This window comes from Heteronotia binoei, chromosome 1 (genome assembly GCF_032191835.1).
Source record: "Heteronotia binoei isolate CCM8104 ecotype False Entrance Well chromosome 1, APGP_CSIRO_Hbin_v1, whole genome shotgun sequence".
Taxonomy (NCBI): Eukaryota; Metazoa; Chordata; class Lepidosauria; order Squamata; family Gekkonidae; genus Heteronotia; species Heteronotia binoei.
Window position 1 is genome coordinate 77,607,867 of NC_083223.1, and position 18,024 is coordinate 77,625,890.

Genomic DNA, 18,024 nt, shown 5'->3' on the forward strand with positions numbered 1-18,024 from the left:
GTTATTTAAAGGATAGGCACCAGCAGCTCTGCTGCAATTTTGGTGCAATTTCCTCAAAACAACAGCAACAACAAATAAACAGCCACTCCACTCCTCCAGAGAGATTCCCTATATGGAAGGATAGAGCCAAATAATCAGAACCCAGAAAAAAAAAGGCAATACTGATTGGCTTCCTGATATCCAGATCTGAAAGATAAGTGTTTTTTTTTAAAAGCTGTATATCCCTACATTTAATCAGGCCTAAATGACAATTTTCAGGAATTAGAGAAAGCTCTGATTCAAAGAATGACTCAGTTTGCAAGAGCTGAGTAAGATTGTTAAGGCTAGGATGTTTCAGAGGTCATTAATTCATAGGATCGCTGCAAGTCAGAAGCAACCTGACATCACATAACACGCATACACACATCTGATACACGCATCTGATATACACATGCATATCAGGATGTGAGCTGTAATTCACAAAGGCTTATGTCACAATAAATTCATTAGTCTTTAAAGTACCACTTTGTTATTTTGGCTGCAATGGACTAACACAGCTTTTCCTCCAGAAGTTACGTATTCCTCAGGATGGAATCACTCTATTGCAGCTGTTCCAGTTTGATAAATGCAGCTGCTTGTTAATTCTAGATGGGTAGTCATGTGAGTCTATAGCAGCAGAATAAAACAGGAGTCAACTGGTCTTCCATAAAGACTAACAAAACTGATTCCAGTGTAAGCTTCATGAGTCAAAACTCACTTCATTAACTGCATGGGATGTACATCGATCATAATGATTTATATACACAATGGAAAAGGGGCATGGGGTATTATGAGGAGAGAAGCCAGGTTTTTTTAAAAGAATCAATTCAAAGAATAATCAGTTCACTCAGAATGGGTGTGACACACTTCTAAATACTGTTTGTAAGGCATTGAAACCAGTGCAAGATGAAATAAGCAGAAACAACACAAAAATTTAGAGATATAGCTGAAATAATTAATATCTCTAAGAGCTGGGACAGGCAAGATATCAGCAGCTGTAGTGATTTAAGAATCCTAGAAAAGGCATGATCCTCACAGGGTCTGTAAGAGAAAATATCATTATTCAGGACAGACTTTGTAGATAATTAAAGATGGAGTTGGACTACTTTGAGTTGCAAGCTCTGTATAACCAGTAGTATGTTGTTGTTTTTCTTCCTTCAAAATGACAGACTAGACTTTATTATAGGGACTATATCGCATTCTTTTTAGACCATTTAGCCTGGCACACAATATGTTTTCAGGCTCAATTCAAAATGCTAGCTTTCAAAAGCCCCTATATGTTTTGGGAGCAAGCATACCTTAAGGACTGCTACCATATGAACTTACTCAGCTTCTACTGTCATGCTTTGAGTGCATCCTTTTCCTGAAATTAGACAGGTGGCAGCCTAAGAGAGGATGTCAGGATGGGCCTGCCATGATTTCTAAGATGCATGAACTCTGTGATAAACCTGAACTATGAACTCTGTAACTTCTGTTTCTTGCAGCTGTTTACAGACATATCTATATAACCACTAAGAAATGTGGAGGTATGGGGGAGAAAGCGTGCCAGATAGTCAACTGTGCTCCAGACCAGGGGTGGCCAACGGTAGCTCTCAAGATGTTTTTGCCTACAACTCCCATCAGCCCCAGCCATTGGCCATGCTGGCTGGGGCTGATGGGAGTTGTAGACAAAAAACATCTGGAGAGCTACCGTTGGCCATTCCTGCTCTACACAGAATTCACTGGTCATTGTGTTGCTCTGGCAATGGAGTAGGAGGATTCAGTCATTGGTCTTGATCTTCTAAACAACTCTTGGTAACACTATTGTAGAAACAAGTGCTAGATGGGTGGGAGACTTTTTGCCTGTGCTTTTTAAACTATAAATGTGTACCTTGTTATTACTTCTGTTATTCCTGGTTTTGGCTGTTTGCAGCACAAGGCAATGCTCTGCATATGAATCCAACAAAGCCTTTTACTCTTCACTATGAGAACTAGTGACTTAGGTCAATAACTGGCAGAACCTTACAGAGGATCTTGTTTGTTGTAGCACTAAACTTATGTTACTTTCTCCCCAAAAATATTTGTTTTAGTTTATCCTTATTTCTGCATGCATTTCTGTGCCTTTACTATTCATCAGTGCATAGTAATCATGAATGGAGCATAAATGCAGCAAAGTTATTTATGAATAGCAGAACAGGGCCACTGTAATGGTGCACTAAAGAATCATAACAATAATCTTTCAAAGCAATATTTCCTTGGTCCTGCAATCAATCATATAATCAGAGCGATGCTGAATTCTTTACCTACTGTCCATAATTTTAAAAAGGGGAGGAAGGGCAAACATGCCTCACCAAGCATGATGTGCCTAAGAATAACTAGGAATTGCTCTACAAAGCTGTTCATTAGTTATAATCTGTGTGTGGAGCCAGAAAGCATTCTTAACATATCCTGCATCCTAATGTATCCTTTTCTATTGACTTTATTTGCAGAAGGCATTGGTTTGTCTGTGTTCCTTTTTTCCTGTACACTATTTTTCACACATATCACCTATCCCATTTTAAGAAACATTGCTCCAGACATGCTGCCAGTTTGAGCCCCTCTATATTTACTCAGAAGTCCCTCAGAGTTCAAAAGGGGTTTTTTTTCTTCAAAGTATTCAAAGGACTGAAATCTTCTTTGTGTGATATTGCCAGAGATATAGCAGTCTTATTTTATAGCAGCAAATTAAAAACAAAAGGTCAGTAGCAGAGCTCACTGACTCATAAATGCTTATTCTGGAACACATTTTGTTAGTCCTTAGGGTGCCATGAGACTCCTGTCTTTATAGATTACCAGTGTATACCTGCTTGCCATGCCTTCTTATATTACACCACACACACAAAGGCCTTTAAAGTGGTAGTTCCATTGCCTAAATATGGGACTTTGATTATATGCAATATAGTTTCCCTCTCACCTGTGTGCCAAAATTGTCAACTGTTTATAAAAAGATGAAGTCCAGGACTGATCCCGAATGTATTATTATTGTGTGAATTTTTTCCTTCTCCGTGAACATATAAAATTGGGTCATTTATGCATGGCAACGCCAGAACACTGTGAAAGTAACAATGTAGTTCAGTGAAGGTGACACAGGTTAGAGATGGGACAGATGCAAATTTACAACAACCTTGTACTGTAGTCCAGTGTTGTTTTTAAATGAAACTTACTATATACTTTAAAACAAGTAAACATACTTTAGATGTGCTTCTGTGGTACAATCCAATTCCAGCGCGGTAGGAATTAAACAATGTGTTCCGCTTCTACTTACCTTCTGTCTATGGCCACTGGATTTTTCAGGAGCGGAAATACCAAGTACCTCATTATTATGATAGTGTTCCCTCTAAGCTGAATTAGTGTGAGCTTGCTCGCAGTTTTTTGGGCTCCGACTGACATATTTTTGTCTTAGCTCAGGAAGGAAGGCCCCAGATCAAACCAATTTATCCAGCAGCCAAATCGCTTGCTCACAGCTTTAACGCCACTAACTCACGAAGTAGAATTTTTGCTCACAGGACTCCACAGCTTAGAGGGAGCACTGATTGTAACCCCCACGCACCTCTCAACCGAAAATGAATTTTACCGCGGACTTACTACGTACTTCTACACTTTCACGCAGTCGCGCGATGTTCCGTGAGCTGCAAACCAACAGAAGCACAGCGAACCCTCTTTTCCAGAACGCTAACAGCCCATCTCCCTCCATCGCCTCACTTGAGTAGAGCGGCTTCTGATAGGCCCGTCCCGTCTGAAGCCGCCGCCAATGAGAATGCGGGACGAGGTTTACGCCTCTTTACAAGGAGCGCGCGCAGTTGCGCTCGGCGTGTTTTCGTTTTGACCGCCGACATGGCGCTGGTTGGGCTGGTGGTGCGGCGAGCTGCGTTGCCGGCAGTTGGGGGGCTAAGCAGGCCCAGGCGGTCGCCGTGTTTCGCTTCGGGGTTCCTGCCTTGCAGACACGCGGCCCATTTCACTTTCCATCCGGACCAGGAGCCTAGCCAGCATGGTAAGCGCTTCGGACCTCCTCTGCTAGGTCCGCGCTGTTGGAAGGAGGGAGAGAAGTTTTGTTATTTCAAGAGAAAGTTCGGCCCGCAGGTGGAGGTTGTGGGGTGGAACTGCACAGTGTCACAGAAACATTCTCAGGTGGCTCTTCATGTGGAGAGAATAAAAATTTGACATCTGTTTTCAGAAGTGGATCTGTTTGCCAAAAGAAATATGCTTCTTCCCTGGCTCTTTTTGTACTTTATGCTGCCCACCTGGATCCTTTAGGCTCTTGGTATTCGCGTCCAGGCTTCTTTCTTCGTGATTGTGGGTTGTATAGTGGAAGAGGAAGAGATGTCTGCTCTTTAATAGAAGTGGGAATTGTGGTAGATCAGTGTGTGAAAAAGCTGCACCTGGCCACAGACACCTGCAATTTTCCTTGCTGCTAATCCTAGTAGCCCCCTGCTTGTGCTACCCAATCTTGGGCCTCTAAATGTATTTCTTTGGGTTTAGTGTGGCTTCCTTTCAAGAAATGGGATTTGTGGGATGGTGGGCAGCATGGAGTTAGAATTTCTTGACATAAAGTGTGTTTTCTATGCTGTTTTGATGCTGGGAAATGAGAGATGGTACTGAAAAACCAAAACAAATAGAGAATGAGAATGATAGCAAAAAATGGTCCTTGCTTCATACTCACTGTATATATATTACACTGTGTGTATATTATTATACATAGTAATGACATTTTTGTACTTTTTTAATGGCATCTACTCACCTTGTGCAAAAGGGTCAAAGAAGCCTTTTATAGTGACCTCCTGAAGGTAAGATTGGGTTTGTGATGCTGTAGGGTTTGTGCATGGTCACAATGAGAGGAATTCCTGCAATGAGACATCAAAACTGCAATAATAATACATACTTAGAGTGGCCTGCAGGCAGTTATTGTGCTTGATTAAGTTCCAGTGCAGCTGTTGCCTCCATTGCTGTAAATGATGTAGTTGAGTTTGTGTTCAAGCCCTAGTGATAATTTAGGATGGTGGCATGTGACTGTTACAAATGCTTTTAGATTCTTTACTGACTTTTCCTGCTTAATTTATGTTGTGTTAAAATAAATGGAATAATCAATTTAAATGAACATGTTTTTGGTTAATGCCAATTAACTAGTGATTCAGTATCTAAGAATGCTTTTTTAAAAATACAGTTGAATCTCTTGAAGACTTTCTCCAAGGGGTTTAAAGGTCAGAGTAAAATTTTCTACTTGTAATGTTAAGACTCTTCCTGTGGTAGAGGCTAAGTTTTAATTGTTGCTATGAGCAGGGCAACCAGCTGGAGCAGCACAGTGATAATGCCTGGCTGGCAAGCGAATCTTGGTTATGTCTCATTGTCATGTGGTGATGGGTCTGTATGGCATAAGAGAACTACAAATAGCTCAAGGGGTGCTTTTTATGTTCTGTTGAGGCATTTGTGAAGTTTATTTCTAAATAGATCATGCTATCTGCATTGACTAGAAGTCTGTATTGTAAATAATAGTATTTGTGTTTCACTCAATGATTTCTTTTTACAGGCCAAACACAAAAAATGAATCTTTTCCAGTCTGTAACGAGTGCCTTGGATAATGTCTTGTCTAAAGATCCAACTGCAGGTATAGTATCACTACATCTAATAGCTAGAGACTGGCCCCAGGTAGTTGGTCAGTATGGACTGGTTCGTCTTAAGTTTTGACAAAGGGGGCACTGATGTAGCATAGTGCAGGAATTCTCCTGTTTCCGTACACAAAATATAGTATAGCTTGGCTTGCCACATGTATTGCTGAAGGCCCAGTGTGGGGGGGAAAAACCGTTCTTCCCTTTTTAAGGAAGATAAAAACAGTTTATGTATGAACTGGAATTTTGTTGCTCTCTCACAGAAAACTCAATCTGGAGGCTTTCTGTTTTGTAGTAAATCAGTCCATTAATCTTTTGTTGTTAACTGTTGTTTTATAGCAGTTTATCAATTATGGAGTTAGTATTATAGAATGAGAATGTTTGTTTTATTTATATTATAGTCCATCTTTTTCATGGGGACTTAATGCCGATTGCACACAGTGAATTAGTTCAGTCAACAAAATGACATTTAGCAATCAGTTACATGAGAATTTTAGAAGTCTAGAACCATGAGAAAGAACTGACACACAGCATAAGTGTTAACATAACACATTAAGAGGTACAGAAATCACATGATAGGATCTCACTTAACATAAGCTATACACAGCAGTATAGACCACATTTCATAATCACTTATCCATCATGTTTGTAAAGCCATTTTGTACTGTGCAACCCTATTACCTGCCCAGAAAAGTCCTCTTGAATTATTCAGTTTTGCATAAGAACATAAGAGTGTTGCTGGATCAGATCAATGGGCCATCTAGTTCAGCATACTGTCTCAAACAGAGGCCATTCAGTTCTTCTGGAGGGCCAACAGAAGGGGTAGAGAATGAGACCGTCATCTGATATTGCCTTCTTGCTCTTGGATTCATAGGTTTCATGCCTCTAAATGTGGAGGCTGCCCTCAGTCGTCATCATGGCTTGTAGCCACTGATAGACCTATGAATCTAATTCCCTTTTAAAGCTGTTTATGGTTCCCTGTGGCCATAACTGCATTATCTGGCAGCAAATTCCACATTTTAATCACTTTGTGTAAAGAAGTATTTCCTTTTGTCAATCCCAAATCTGCTGCCCATCAGTTTCATTGGATGCCCTCAAGTTCTAGTATTTGCCCTCAAGTTCTAGTATTTCTTTTTGTCAACTGTCTCCACCCCATGCATCATTTTATAACCCTCTATCATGTTCCCCCCTTACTCATCTCTTTTCTAAATGGAAAAGTCACAGGCTCTTCAGCCTTTCCTCATAGGGGATGTGCTTTGTCCTCTAATCATCTTGGCCACTCTCGTTTGTGCTTTATCCAGCTCTGCAGTGTCTTTTTTTTTGAGATACAGTGACCAGACCTATACACAGTATTCCAAATGAGGCTGCTTCATATAAGTGCATTATAATATTGGCCATTTTATAGTTTGCAAAAAGCCAGGAGAGTGGGGTCCTTGCTGACCTCAGACAGGGCATTCCATTAGGTTGGAGCAGCAATGGAGAAAACACATGCACATGCAGTGGAAGAACTGTAAATCTTAAACAGCATGAAACTTCAATGTGAAGAACTTCTTTCTATATTAGAACTTGGTTTTTCAAAGCCCAATTGATGTTCTTTTTCTCCTGGTTAATACTTGTAGGCATCTGATAATGCCAGTTCTTAAGTTTTGTTAGAGGTGGCACTGATATAGCATGGTGCGAGCTGACTGATTTTTTTTTATTCTTACTGATTCTTAATAGTGAGGGAAGATTTATTTTCTTCTGTTTTACATATGCAGTAATATTTGGTGAAGATGTAGCCTTTGGTGGAGTCTTCAGGTGCACCCTAGGCTTGAGAGACAAATATGGTGAGTTAATAGTGTATGGTCTTTATCCTTGTATATGTATACTGACCCAAAATGAACTTTTAATTCTTCAAGTTACGCCCTGGGGTTTCTTGGTTTAGAATATTCTTCTGGACAGTAGTTGAGCATTAGGAAGGATTCAGAATGTATTTGTTGTTGTCCTGTGTTAAAGCAGGATTTGTTATACTCGAGTATAAGTCGACCCGAATATAAGCCGAGGCTTCTAATTTTACCCCAAAAATCTGGGAAAACTTATTGACTCGAGTATAAGCCGAGGGTGGGAAACCCAGGAGTTACTATTCCTGTGGCAGGTAAGGCCACAATGCTGCTTGCAATGAAAGATGAGGAGAATGGTGGTGCAGAACACAAATCAACAATACCAAGGCAGAAGTCATTTCTGGTCAGACTGAAAACACCAGTCCCAGCACGACCCCTCCCCCTTCACTGAGGAGAGCAGGGGGCGGCGACTGCTGATGCTCCTCCTGCGGCCGCTCCACAACCACTCCGTTCATCCATCCATCCCACACTCTCTTCCTTCGCCCCCCACCGCCGCTCACCATCGCTGCGCTTGATCTCCACATAGATCCCTATCTGGATCTTGCCGAAGTTGGCCGCTGCCATCGTGTCATAGAGGGGGGAAGGAAGGGAGGCGAGCTTGTGATCGGGGCGCAGCCGGGTGAAGGGGGAAAAAAGGGGAGGGAGGTGGCAACAGCGGCAGCAACGGCAGTTTCTACGGGGAAGCGGGGAGGGGGAAAAGGAGGAGGAGAAAAAGGCGCCGGCCGGATACAACAGTCGCCGGGAGCTGCTGCGGCTGCGCACAACGTGGAGGCGTCACGGCAGGACCGGCTGAAGGGGTGGGAGGAGCAGCAGCGGCGGGTCTCCCTTGGCGCCCGCTGAGGAGGAGTTTGAGTGTGAGGTGATTGGGGTTGAGGCCGCCGCCATCGCCTTTCCCCCGCCTCGCAGATGGAGCAGCTCTTGCCACCTCCCCAATTTGCCCTTCTCTCTGGCTAATCCCTCTGTTGTGCAGCGCTTCCTTGACGGTCTGTCTCTCCGGGCTTCACAGCCTCAGAGGATGCCGACAGAAGGTTATTATTAGCACGGCGTTAAAAGGGAGTGATCAGCCGAAGGTTGCCAAATGAGGGAGACGACAGGGAGAGTTGAACTCCAGCTTTAGCTGTCCTTGGAATTCCGGGGATGCGGGCGGAATAGTGACTCGAGTATAAGCCGAGGAGGGGTTTTTTCTGCCCAAAATTTGGGCAGAAAAACTAGGCTTATACTCGAGTATATAGGGTAAGTTACATCTGTACAGTTGTTTTAGATGGGTAGCCATAATGGCCTGAAGTAACAGAACAAAGTTTGAGTCCAGTGGCATCTTTAGGACCAACAAAGTTTAGTTCTAGGTAGAAGCTTTGGTGCGTATGCATGTTTTTTGATTTGGATACATTGCACATATTACAAAGACAAAAAACCTGGAGCTGAAGAAAGCATGTGGTAATTACAATGACTTTCCAGAGAAAAACCATACTAGACTGATGGGTTTACTTATATCTTTCTGAATCAAAACTTAGAATTGAACTACAATCCTAAACATTTTGGTCAGAGTTAAATCCCATGATTTCTACTGGACTGAGATGTCATAATCAGTGCAGCAATTTTGAATGTTGCTGTGCATCTGCTTGTTTTATGCCTAGTTCTTTAGCATGATTTTTTTTTATCAGTACTAAAAGTATCATGTGTTTGTGCAAGTATTGGGACAAACAACCAAGGTTACATTGTATATAGAGATTCCTTGTCTTGTTGCTCATTGTCATTTTCCAAGAGCTGCTTTGGGAAAAAAACCACAGTTTAACTGCTGAAGTGAGCCTTTTTGGTGTAGTGATTAAGTGTGCGGACTTTTATCTGGGAGAACCGGGTTTGATTCCCCACTCCTCCACTTGCACCTGCTAGCATGGCCTTGGGTCAGCCATAGCTCTGGCAGAGGTTGTCCTTGAAAGGGCAGCTGCTGTGAGAGCCCTCTCCAGCCCCACCCACCTCACAGGGTGACTGTTGTGGGGGAGGAAGGTAAAGGAGATTGTGAACCGCTCTGAGACTCTTCGGAGTGGAGGGCGGGATATAAATCCAATATCATCTTCTTCTTTTACATCTAGTGCAGTGGCAACAAGATTGGGCACTCTAGAAGGTTGGGTTCCTTCTATTTGGGATGTTGTCTCATGCCATCCTTTCTTTCTCTTGAGTTTTCCTCATTTAAATTGTGTGCAGACCAATCTATCCCCCCAATTTTTTTTCATGGGACTTACTGTGTAGTAAAAGCTGCAGAATATTGCATCTTTTACTGTTCAGATTGTGTAAAGAAGAGTAAAATTGATCTATCTATTGTCCAGGTGAACAGCTGTCTTCATTGTAGACAGCAAGCAAAAAAACCCTACATGTTTACCAATTTTAAAATCTAATAGTTAAGCATTTGAAGTAGTTTAGCAGTATGGAATATTCTGAAGATACTTGTGATGCACTAAGGTACTTGTGATACATTTCAAATCCTTAAAATAGCAATGTTCAGATTATTTTAAAATGAGTTTTATATATTTAACTTTTCCATTTTGTGAAAAATAATATTCCAGAACTTTGGGTGGCGGGGAATCTATATCTCCATTCTTTTTACTCTCATGTCTTCAGTTTTTTTTTTAAAAAAATTCTACATCCCACTGTTTGTAACTTATAAATTATTGGCGATAAACCTATTGTTTACCCTCGTGCATCTTTGCTTATATAACAAAAATCAGGGGCTGCTTATATTATTGTAATTGAGATCTCCATGTGTGTATATTTTAAAAGCAAATTAGGAAAAAGTCTCTTTTTTTCTAGGTAAAGACAGAGTTTTCAATACACCCTTATGTGAACAAGGAATTGTAGGATTTGGCATTGGAGTTGCAGTTGCTGGGGCTACAGCTATTGCAGAAATTCAGTTTGCTGATTACATTTTCCCTGCCTTTGATCAGGTTAGTATTTATTGCAGGTTTATTTAAATAGTTCATTGTTTTCAAGCAGTTTTTTTTTGTAATGGTAATATTATTAAAAAGTGGATAAGGAGAGCTGAGTTGCCAGTATATTTAAGTCCAGAGGCATTTTGCATGTAATAAGACTTTAACAAATGATCTGCAGAAATTTTTTGTCCTTCACATTACTTATAAGTAAAATGATGAAATCCACATCTCTTCCAAGCAGAAGAAGGCTTTGTGTGGGAAATGGTTTTTCTTGTACATTACAAATAGTGGTGAACAGTGGAGCCACTTGCTTTTTAGATCTTTAAATGTGTGAAAAAGGTTTGAACAGAGTAATAGTTGAACATCAGTATATTTCAGTACATTCATTATATTCATATATGGGCAGAGCAGTCCTGAGGCGTGCCTTTGCCATGGCAGTTGGCTGTGGTGTAATTATGGCCTAGCTAGTCCACTCCCTGTTGGGTTGGTTATGCAGCGACCAACAGGGAAAAAGGGGGGTTTTTTGCTTCTAGTGACCGCAACTGCATTATCATCCTCAGCAACTGTGCTGCTGTGTTCCTTGGAGGAGTTGTGTTGAGATGGCAGGACTGTGCTGGACAGGGCAGCAGAACCAATGTGTCTCCAGGTAATAGGGCCAAGTCAAGCACCCATTATAGCCCAGGAGTGGAGAAGGGCGGGGCCAGGGAGGCTTGCTTGCTGTAAGTGGCACCCTCCACCCTTTAGAGGGTCCAAGTCCCATCGTAAGTCCCTGGGCACCTGACGGTGGTGGCAGTTGCCTGATCACCCCCCCCCCCCCCACCCTGGCACCCGGAGTCAGCCCCCTGCCAACATGAAGCAAAGGGCCCAAAGCCTGGAAGGGGAAGAACCTCCCAAAGTCCCCCCAGCAGTCTCTTGATGTGCACCTGTCCTTCCTCTTACATTCTGCTGACCTCCAGGTGATCGGCAGCCACTGCCACAGACTCTGCCAGTCTTTCCATCCATTGCTGACCCCTGGAGAAGGCTTCCCACCACTCTATTTTGTTCCCATGGAAAGGGCATAGAGTGGCAGGAACTTCAGAGCTAGAAATTCCCACATTTTGTGAGCAGCAAATATTCTGTTTAATAAGGACCTGGATTTGTTCCTTCAGGCAAAGGGCATCTGCAGAAACAGATTTTTTTCTTAGCGTCCAGCCATTTTGGGTCAAGGAAGGGACCACACATTCATACAGATGGCTGATCCCTCCACAGTACAGTCTCAGACACCCACCTCATAAAGGATGGGTGCTCCTAGCTCTGAGGCCACTGGGTCCTGGGATGAAATAGAGGTGGCTGGAACCTGGTACACCATCTGTGGCAACTGCATTTTTCATCATGGTAGTCATTTTTTTTTTTGCGAAAGAAGCCAGCCGGAAACCATACGCAGCGTCCACGGCACGAATTCTTTTTGCTATTAGCCCCCTACAAAGGCTTTCTCTCACTTTTCCCGTTTGTTAGAATAACTAAATTGGGCTCCATTTGGCCCTTCCAGGCTCTGTGGAGCTAGAGTCCTTCAAAATTGGCTAGCATTGCTTTCCAGTGCTGAAAAATAGCTGTCCAATGCAAATGCTGCTGGTGAGGCAATTTTAGTGGATGGTGCCACCCTGTTTCACCCCAACACAAATGGAACAAGGTAGACAGGGTCCAACTATGTTTCAGGAACTCTTAAAACCTATTCCAAGTGTTCTCCCCATCATTTGGAATTGCTGAGAAAAGCTAATTCTGATCTAATTTGTACCTCTGTGAAGTAGCCCTGCCTTCAGGAGCCTGGCTACTCTTGCAAAGAGCTTACTCTGTGTTTTAACAATTTATTGATAGCATATGGTCACACAACTTAATTATTTCTTCACTATTTCAATATTAACCCATATGACATTTCTATCCCCCCTCCCTCCAATGATGGCTTCCCCGAGGTTATAAATTCAAGTTCAATACTAAAGGTACTACTAACTGATAAAAATTCAATATATATTCTTACTACTAAAAAATTGTCCAATATCTTTTTACTTTCCACTCTTCCTCCATATATCCTTTAAATTTCCTCCACTCCCTTTTGAATATCTCTAAATCATAGTCTCTTAGTGTTCTAGTTAGTTTGTCCATTTCACACCACGATAAAACTTTCATGGTCCAGTCCCATTTCTCCGGTATCTTTTCTTGCTTCCAAAGCTGCGTGTATAGTGTCCTAGCAGCTGATAGCAGGTACCAAATTAGAGTCCTGTCTTCCCTTGGAAATTTTTCTAATTGTAATCCAAGCAAAAACGTCTCTGCAGAACTCTTAAAATCATAACCCAAAATTTTGGAGATTTCTTGTTGTATCATCTTCCAGTATTTCGCTTTTTCACCTGTCCACCACATATGGAAGAAAGAACCTTCATGTTTTTTACATTTCCAACATCTGTCCGACATTTTCTTGCTCATCTTAGCCAGTTTTTTCAGAGTCATATACCATCTATACATCATCTTAAAACAGTTCTCTTTTATACTCTGACAAGTTGATATCTTCATTGAGTTCTTCCAAAGATATTCCCATGCATCTATTTGTATTTCTCTGTTCACATTAATTGCCCATTTGACCATTTGGGACTTTACTACTACTTCTTCTGTAGACCATTTCAATAATAACTTATATACTTTTGATATCAGTTTTTCATTATCACCAAGCAGAACCCTTTCCAATTCTGTTTGTTCTCGTCTAATTCCCTCCGATTTAATATCATTTTCCATCAAGCTTTTAATTTGTTGCATTTGAAACCAGTCATACTTATTATTTAGCTCTTCCAAGGATTTTAATTCAATTTTGTCTCCTTGAATCTTGAGCAGTTGATTATATGACATTTTCCTTTCTTCGTCGGATTCAGCTGTTATTTTTATTACTTCTGCTGGCACTATCCACAGCGGTTTTCTCTCGTCTCCATATTTCTTGTATTTAATCCAAGTACTTAGTAAGGTATTTCTAATATAATGGTGAGAGAAAAAACCGTCCATTTTATTCTTCCCATAGTACAAGTACGCATGCCAGCCGAATTTATTTCCGTGAGCTTCTAACCATAAAGGTTTTTCGTCTAACAGCATTATCCAATCTTTTATCCATGTCAAACAAACTGCATCATGATACAGTCTTAGATCAGGAAGTTGAAAACCTCCTCTCTCTTTGGCATCCGTTAAGATCTTCATCTTTATCCTTGGTTTCTTTCCGGCCCAAATAAAGTCAGAAATTTTCCTTTGCCATTTGTTAAATTGTTTTGCATCTTTTACAATCGGGATGGTTTGAAACAAATACATTATCCTTGGCAAAATATTCATTTTAATTGCAGCTATCCTGCCCAGTAAGGACAAATTAAGCCTATTCCATTTCATCAAATCTTTGTCCATCTTACACCACAGTTTTTCATAATTGTTTTTAAATAAATCAGTATTCTTCATTGTTATCTCTATTCCAAGATACTTAACTTTAGTTGTGACTTCACAACCCGTCACCTTTTGTAGTTCTTTTATTGTATTTGGTTGCATGTTTTTACATAAGAATTTCAATTTCTCCTTGTTTATAAATAGTCCTGCTAATTCTCCGTACTCTTTTATCTTAGCTAGCAGCAATGGTGACACTTTTATCGGATTCTCCAATATGAACACTATATCATCTGCAAAAGCTTTGTATTTATAAGAGAATCTTCTAATTTTTAAGCCTTCTATTTCTTCATCTTTTTGAATTTGTTGTAGCAGAATTTCAAGGGTCATTATAAACAACAATGGTGATAGCGGACAACCTTGCCTTGTTCCTTTACTCACTTTCAATTCTTTGGTAAGATCTGCATTTATACACAGTTTTGCATACTGATCCATATATATTGCTCTTGTCATTTTTATAAATTGTTCCCCTAGATTGATTTTTTCCATTACCGCAAACATAAAGTCCCAATTCAAGTTGTCAAAGGCTTTCTCTGCATCGACAAAAAATAAGGCCGCTTCCTTTTCTGGATGCTTCTCATAGTATTCCACGACGTTAACAACAGCTCTTACATTGTCTCTTGTCTTTTTGGAAGAAATCCGGCTTGGTCTTTGTTTATAAAATTGATCAGATATTGTTTCAATCGCTCTGCTAAGATTCTCGTATAGATCTTATAGTCATTATTCAACAAAGAATAATGTTTTATTTATAAAACTATAAATAAAATTATGGCAAATGGGAAAATAATAGTAGATCAAGAAGGAATTAAAAGAGAATTAAATATTATGCAAATTTATTCAAGGGTGTGAACATAAGCAAAGAAAAAGTGGAAGAGCATCTGCGAAACATACAGGTGGCACCTTTGACGGAGTATATGAAAAAGACATTAAATGACCCAATAGAGAAAATCGAGGTAGAAGCGGCAATTAAAGCAATGAAAGAGGGTAAGGCCCCAGGGCCAGATGGATTTACATCAAAATTTTACAAATCTCTTAAGGATGAATTAATACCCAAATTGTTGAAGTTGTTAAATACGATAAGAGAAGAAGGGAAAATTCCAAAGACTTGGAGGGAAGCTGTAATTTCTTTGATTCCTAAAGAAGATAAAGATACCACAAGCGTAAAGAATTATAGAGCTTACTCTGCACCCTCCATGCATTGTGTGTGGTATTGGCTGAGGGCACACAATTCATGGTCCAAAAGCATAGGACCTCTTGGTTTCTCTGAGCAGATATATGATGGTTATTAGCAGGATGAGTACCATCTGCTCTGTGGGCAGATTGCAGCATCTGCATTGCAAATCAGCCTCCCCCATACACCCTTAAATGACACTACACAAGCAACAGACTGAGGTGACAGTCCAGTGCAGAGCCAAAAGCTTGGGCCCTCTCCCCCAGCAGATGTCCTGGCCCAGGCCCCACACACCAAACCACTTAGTGCCCAGAGTCAAAGATGGTGGTGAGGGTCTGGGGCTTCCGATGTCCCTGCTGGCTGCTGGGCTTGGTCATGGATGAGGGGGAAGGAGGTTGAGGGAACAGTCCCATTTCAGTGTATGGCTAGCCCTTTGCTGTGGAGATGGAGTTATCTGTTTGGGTTGAGATGAGAACTGTCAGCCGCAGAGTGTGGCCTTTGCCTTCCCTGTTGGGTGTTGGTGGAAGTTGTTTGCCCGGTAGTGCTAAGTGCCCTCTCTGTGCCTTTTCCACCACTAAGGTGCCTTGGTTCTCACTTAAAGTCCACGTGGCTGGGAGCTATCAGACATTGTCTCATGCCATGCATGAGTTGTGAGGCATCCTGGTTGGGGTTTTGTGTGGCTGGGGAGGCTGTGATTGGGTCCTGGGGAGGGGCTCGAGCACCATAAGGTTCGGAGATGATCGGTCGCATCCTTAGTAGCATCCTGAGCTGCCTCAGGCCTCATGGATGTGGCCACAGTGGGGCAGGTTTTTTTTGCTGCTCTATGGCCTCCCATGGACTGCACTGTGGTGTTTTGGTTTGTGCAACCTTTGCACCTTTGTCTGGGGTTATTCCTAGGCTTAAAGGGCTTATAAAGCAGCCTATCTCTGGCCAGGCCCCCCATGAAAATGCAGATACAGAGCCCTGAGCTGCCCTGATGCACAGCTGCATGCAACATTGCTGAGGATCTATGTTGCCATAACTGACTTTTATGCCAGTGTATCTTGGAGATATGCCAGTTAGTTGGGCATAAGCCCATTTGGGCCTGCCCTTTGCACCTGCTGTAAATTGAGTGATTTACTATTTTGTAAATTATGCTCCACTCAGTCAGTCTTTTTAGGCTCATTAGGCAGCTTGTAATTATATACAGGAAAAATCTACATTTGCAACCAGAATATGCCTCCTCCCCTTTTGGGATAAAATAACACTTTGGATGAAAATTTCATATTTCACACGGGTGCCTGAAACTGGCAGGGTTAGGCGAGTCTCTTAGTGGCAGAAAGTTTGATCAGTAGGGTGCTTACTTTTCCTTTGTGGCCATCCATCTCACTGATGCAGGTGCAGCACATGGAAGGACCTGTCCATCAGATCTTGTCAGATAGAAATATATGGGAGAAAGTAATCCCTTGGGCATCTGGCTTCTGAACTGTTTAGGGCTTAAATTGAATCCAGAAGCAAATAGAGAAACCAATGAAAGTCTGCAGAATTGGCATGTTTTGCTCTGTGAGGCCGGCACCACTAATTTGTCTGCAGCATTTTGTACAGTTGAAGCTTCTGCACTGTTTCCAAGGTCACCTTTCCCAAGTGCATTGCTATGATCCATTTTGTTTGGTCTCTTACATTGTTGACCAAATATATTGGGGTAGTCCCAGAACCACTTTGGAAACAATAAAGTGTGAGTGATACCAGTTAAGGAGCCCCAAAGAATAAGAGACTTGGAGAATTGCCTCAAGGAGCTGAGGCCTGGAAACTTTCAACTGTGAAAACCACTCAACTCTATATATATATATAGACAAGAACTAGAGCTCTGCTTTCACCTAGTGGGTGCATTCTGATGGACTTCTACAGTTTGCTTTCCTGGCCCACTGAGCCTCAGTTGGTGTTACACCAAGAATTGTGAAGAGCAGAACTATATCCTCAGCTCGTTCAGTCAGGTCTTGGGAATATATTAAAGTTACCAGTGGACTTAGAGAAATGAGTCTGAGATTTGTCTTAACTGAAGTTGATCTTCCACAACAGGTTATGAATGAACTAAAAGTGTAATATGTCTGTATAATGAATGCCCCATTTTTAAAACTGTTTTTCTCCTTCTTCCTTCAGATTGTTAATGAGGCAGCAAAGTATCGTTATCGGTCTGGAGATCTCTTCAACTGTGGAAGTCTCACAATAAGAGCACCTTGGGGTTGTGTGGGTCATGGTGCATTATATCACTCCCAAAGTCCAGAAGCCTTTTTTGCTCATTGTCCTGGGCTAAAGGTATAGCAATGATGTAGATTAATTTTATCATGAACATTATGATTCCAATCATAGCAGTCATGCTAACTTTACTTCACATCTAAACAATGTTTCACATCTGTATATTTCAGTTACCTTATACAAAGTGAGAATAACCCAGAATCTTATACAGCTCCTTAGCAAATGGACTCACTCTGTGCTGCTAACCTCCATTTACTTACTCATGTCCCTACTGGGCTAAACCAATTAGTTCCTAAGAGTTACATTGAACAGAAAACAATATAAACATTTAGAAAGTTTGAATTTGCTTTTAGTTCCCTTATAATCTGTTGATTAACAGGAGGTATTCATATATTATAGAGAGAGCAGTGGTCCCCAACCTTTTTGGCACCAGGGACCAATTTCACGGAAGACAATTTTTCCATGGACGGGGGGTGGGGGAGGGAGATGATGGTTTCAGGATGATACAAATGTGCACTTTATTTCTGTTATTACATTGTAATATATAATGAAATAATTATACAAATCACCATAATGAAGAATCAGTGGGAGCCCTGAGCTTATTTTCCTGCAACTGGAGTAGGGAATGCTGCCCTAATGCCAGACCTAGCTCACGTATAGTGAAGGGAAAAGGCAGTCTCTATACATAAAGTGCAAGTCTCATTATCATTAGACTATTGAGGAAATCTAAC

The 18,024-nt window shown here is 41.4% G+C and overlaps 1 protein-coding gene and 1 long non-coding RNA gene across 7 annotated transcripts in view; one reads left to right on the top strand and one right to left on the bottom strand.

Moving 5' to 3' along the window:
- Positions 1-951: 951 nt before the first annotated feature.
- On the bottom strand, positions 952-3,765 carry LOC132570023 (uncharacterized). The gene is made up of 3 exons (XR_009555308.1): positions 3,629-3,765; positions 2,951-3,087; positions 952-1,059 (listed from the first exon to the last, which is right to left on the bottom strand). It is a non-coding gene; the product is annotated as an uncharacterized LOC132570023 (long non-coding RNA).
- A 37-nt stretch (positions 3,766-3,802) lies between these two features.
- Positions 3,803-18,024, top strand: part of BCKDHB (branched chain keto acid dehydrogenase E1 subunit beta) — a 176,997-nt gene continuing 162,775 nt past the window's right edge. For 4 of the 6 annotated variants that reach the window (XR_009555305.1, XM_060236437.1, XM_060236444.1 and 1 more), the window contains exons 1-5: positions 3,844-4,027; positions 5,561-5,638; positions 7,397-7,465; positions 10,325-10,458; positions 17,198-17,353. Coding sequence is in view for 4 of the 6 variants with exons in the window: in XM_060236437.1 (XP_060092420.1) it covers positions 3,871-4,027; positions 5,561-5,638; positions 7,397-7,465; positions 10,325-10,458; positions 17,198-17,353 (594 nt within the window). In the remaining 2 variants the exon portion in view is untranslated. Of the gene's footprint in view, positions 4,028-5,560; positions 5,639-7,396; positions 7,466-10,324; positions 10,459-17,197; positions 17,354-18,024 lie in introns of all 6 variants that reach the window. The other 2 variants (XM_060236431.1, XR_009555307.1) reach the window with 2 other exon arrangements.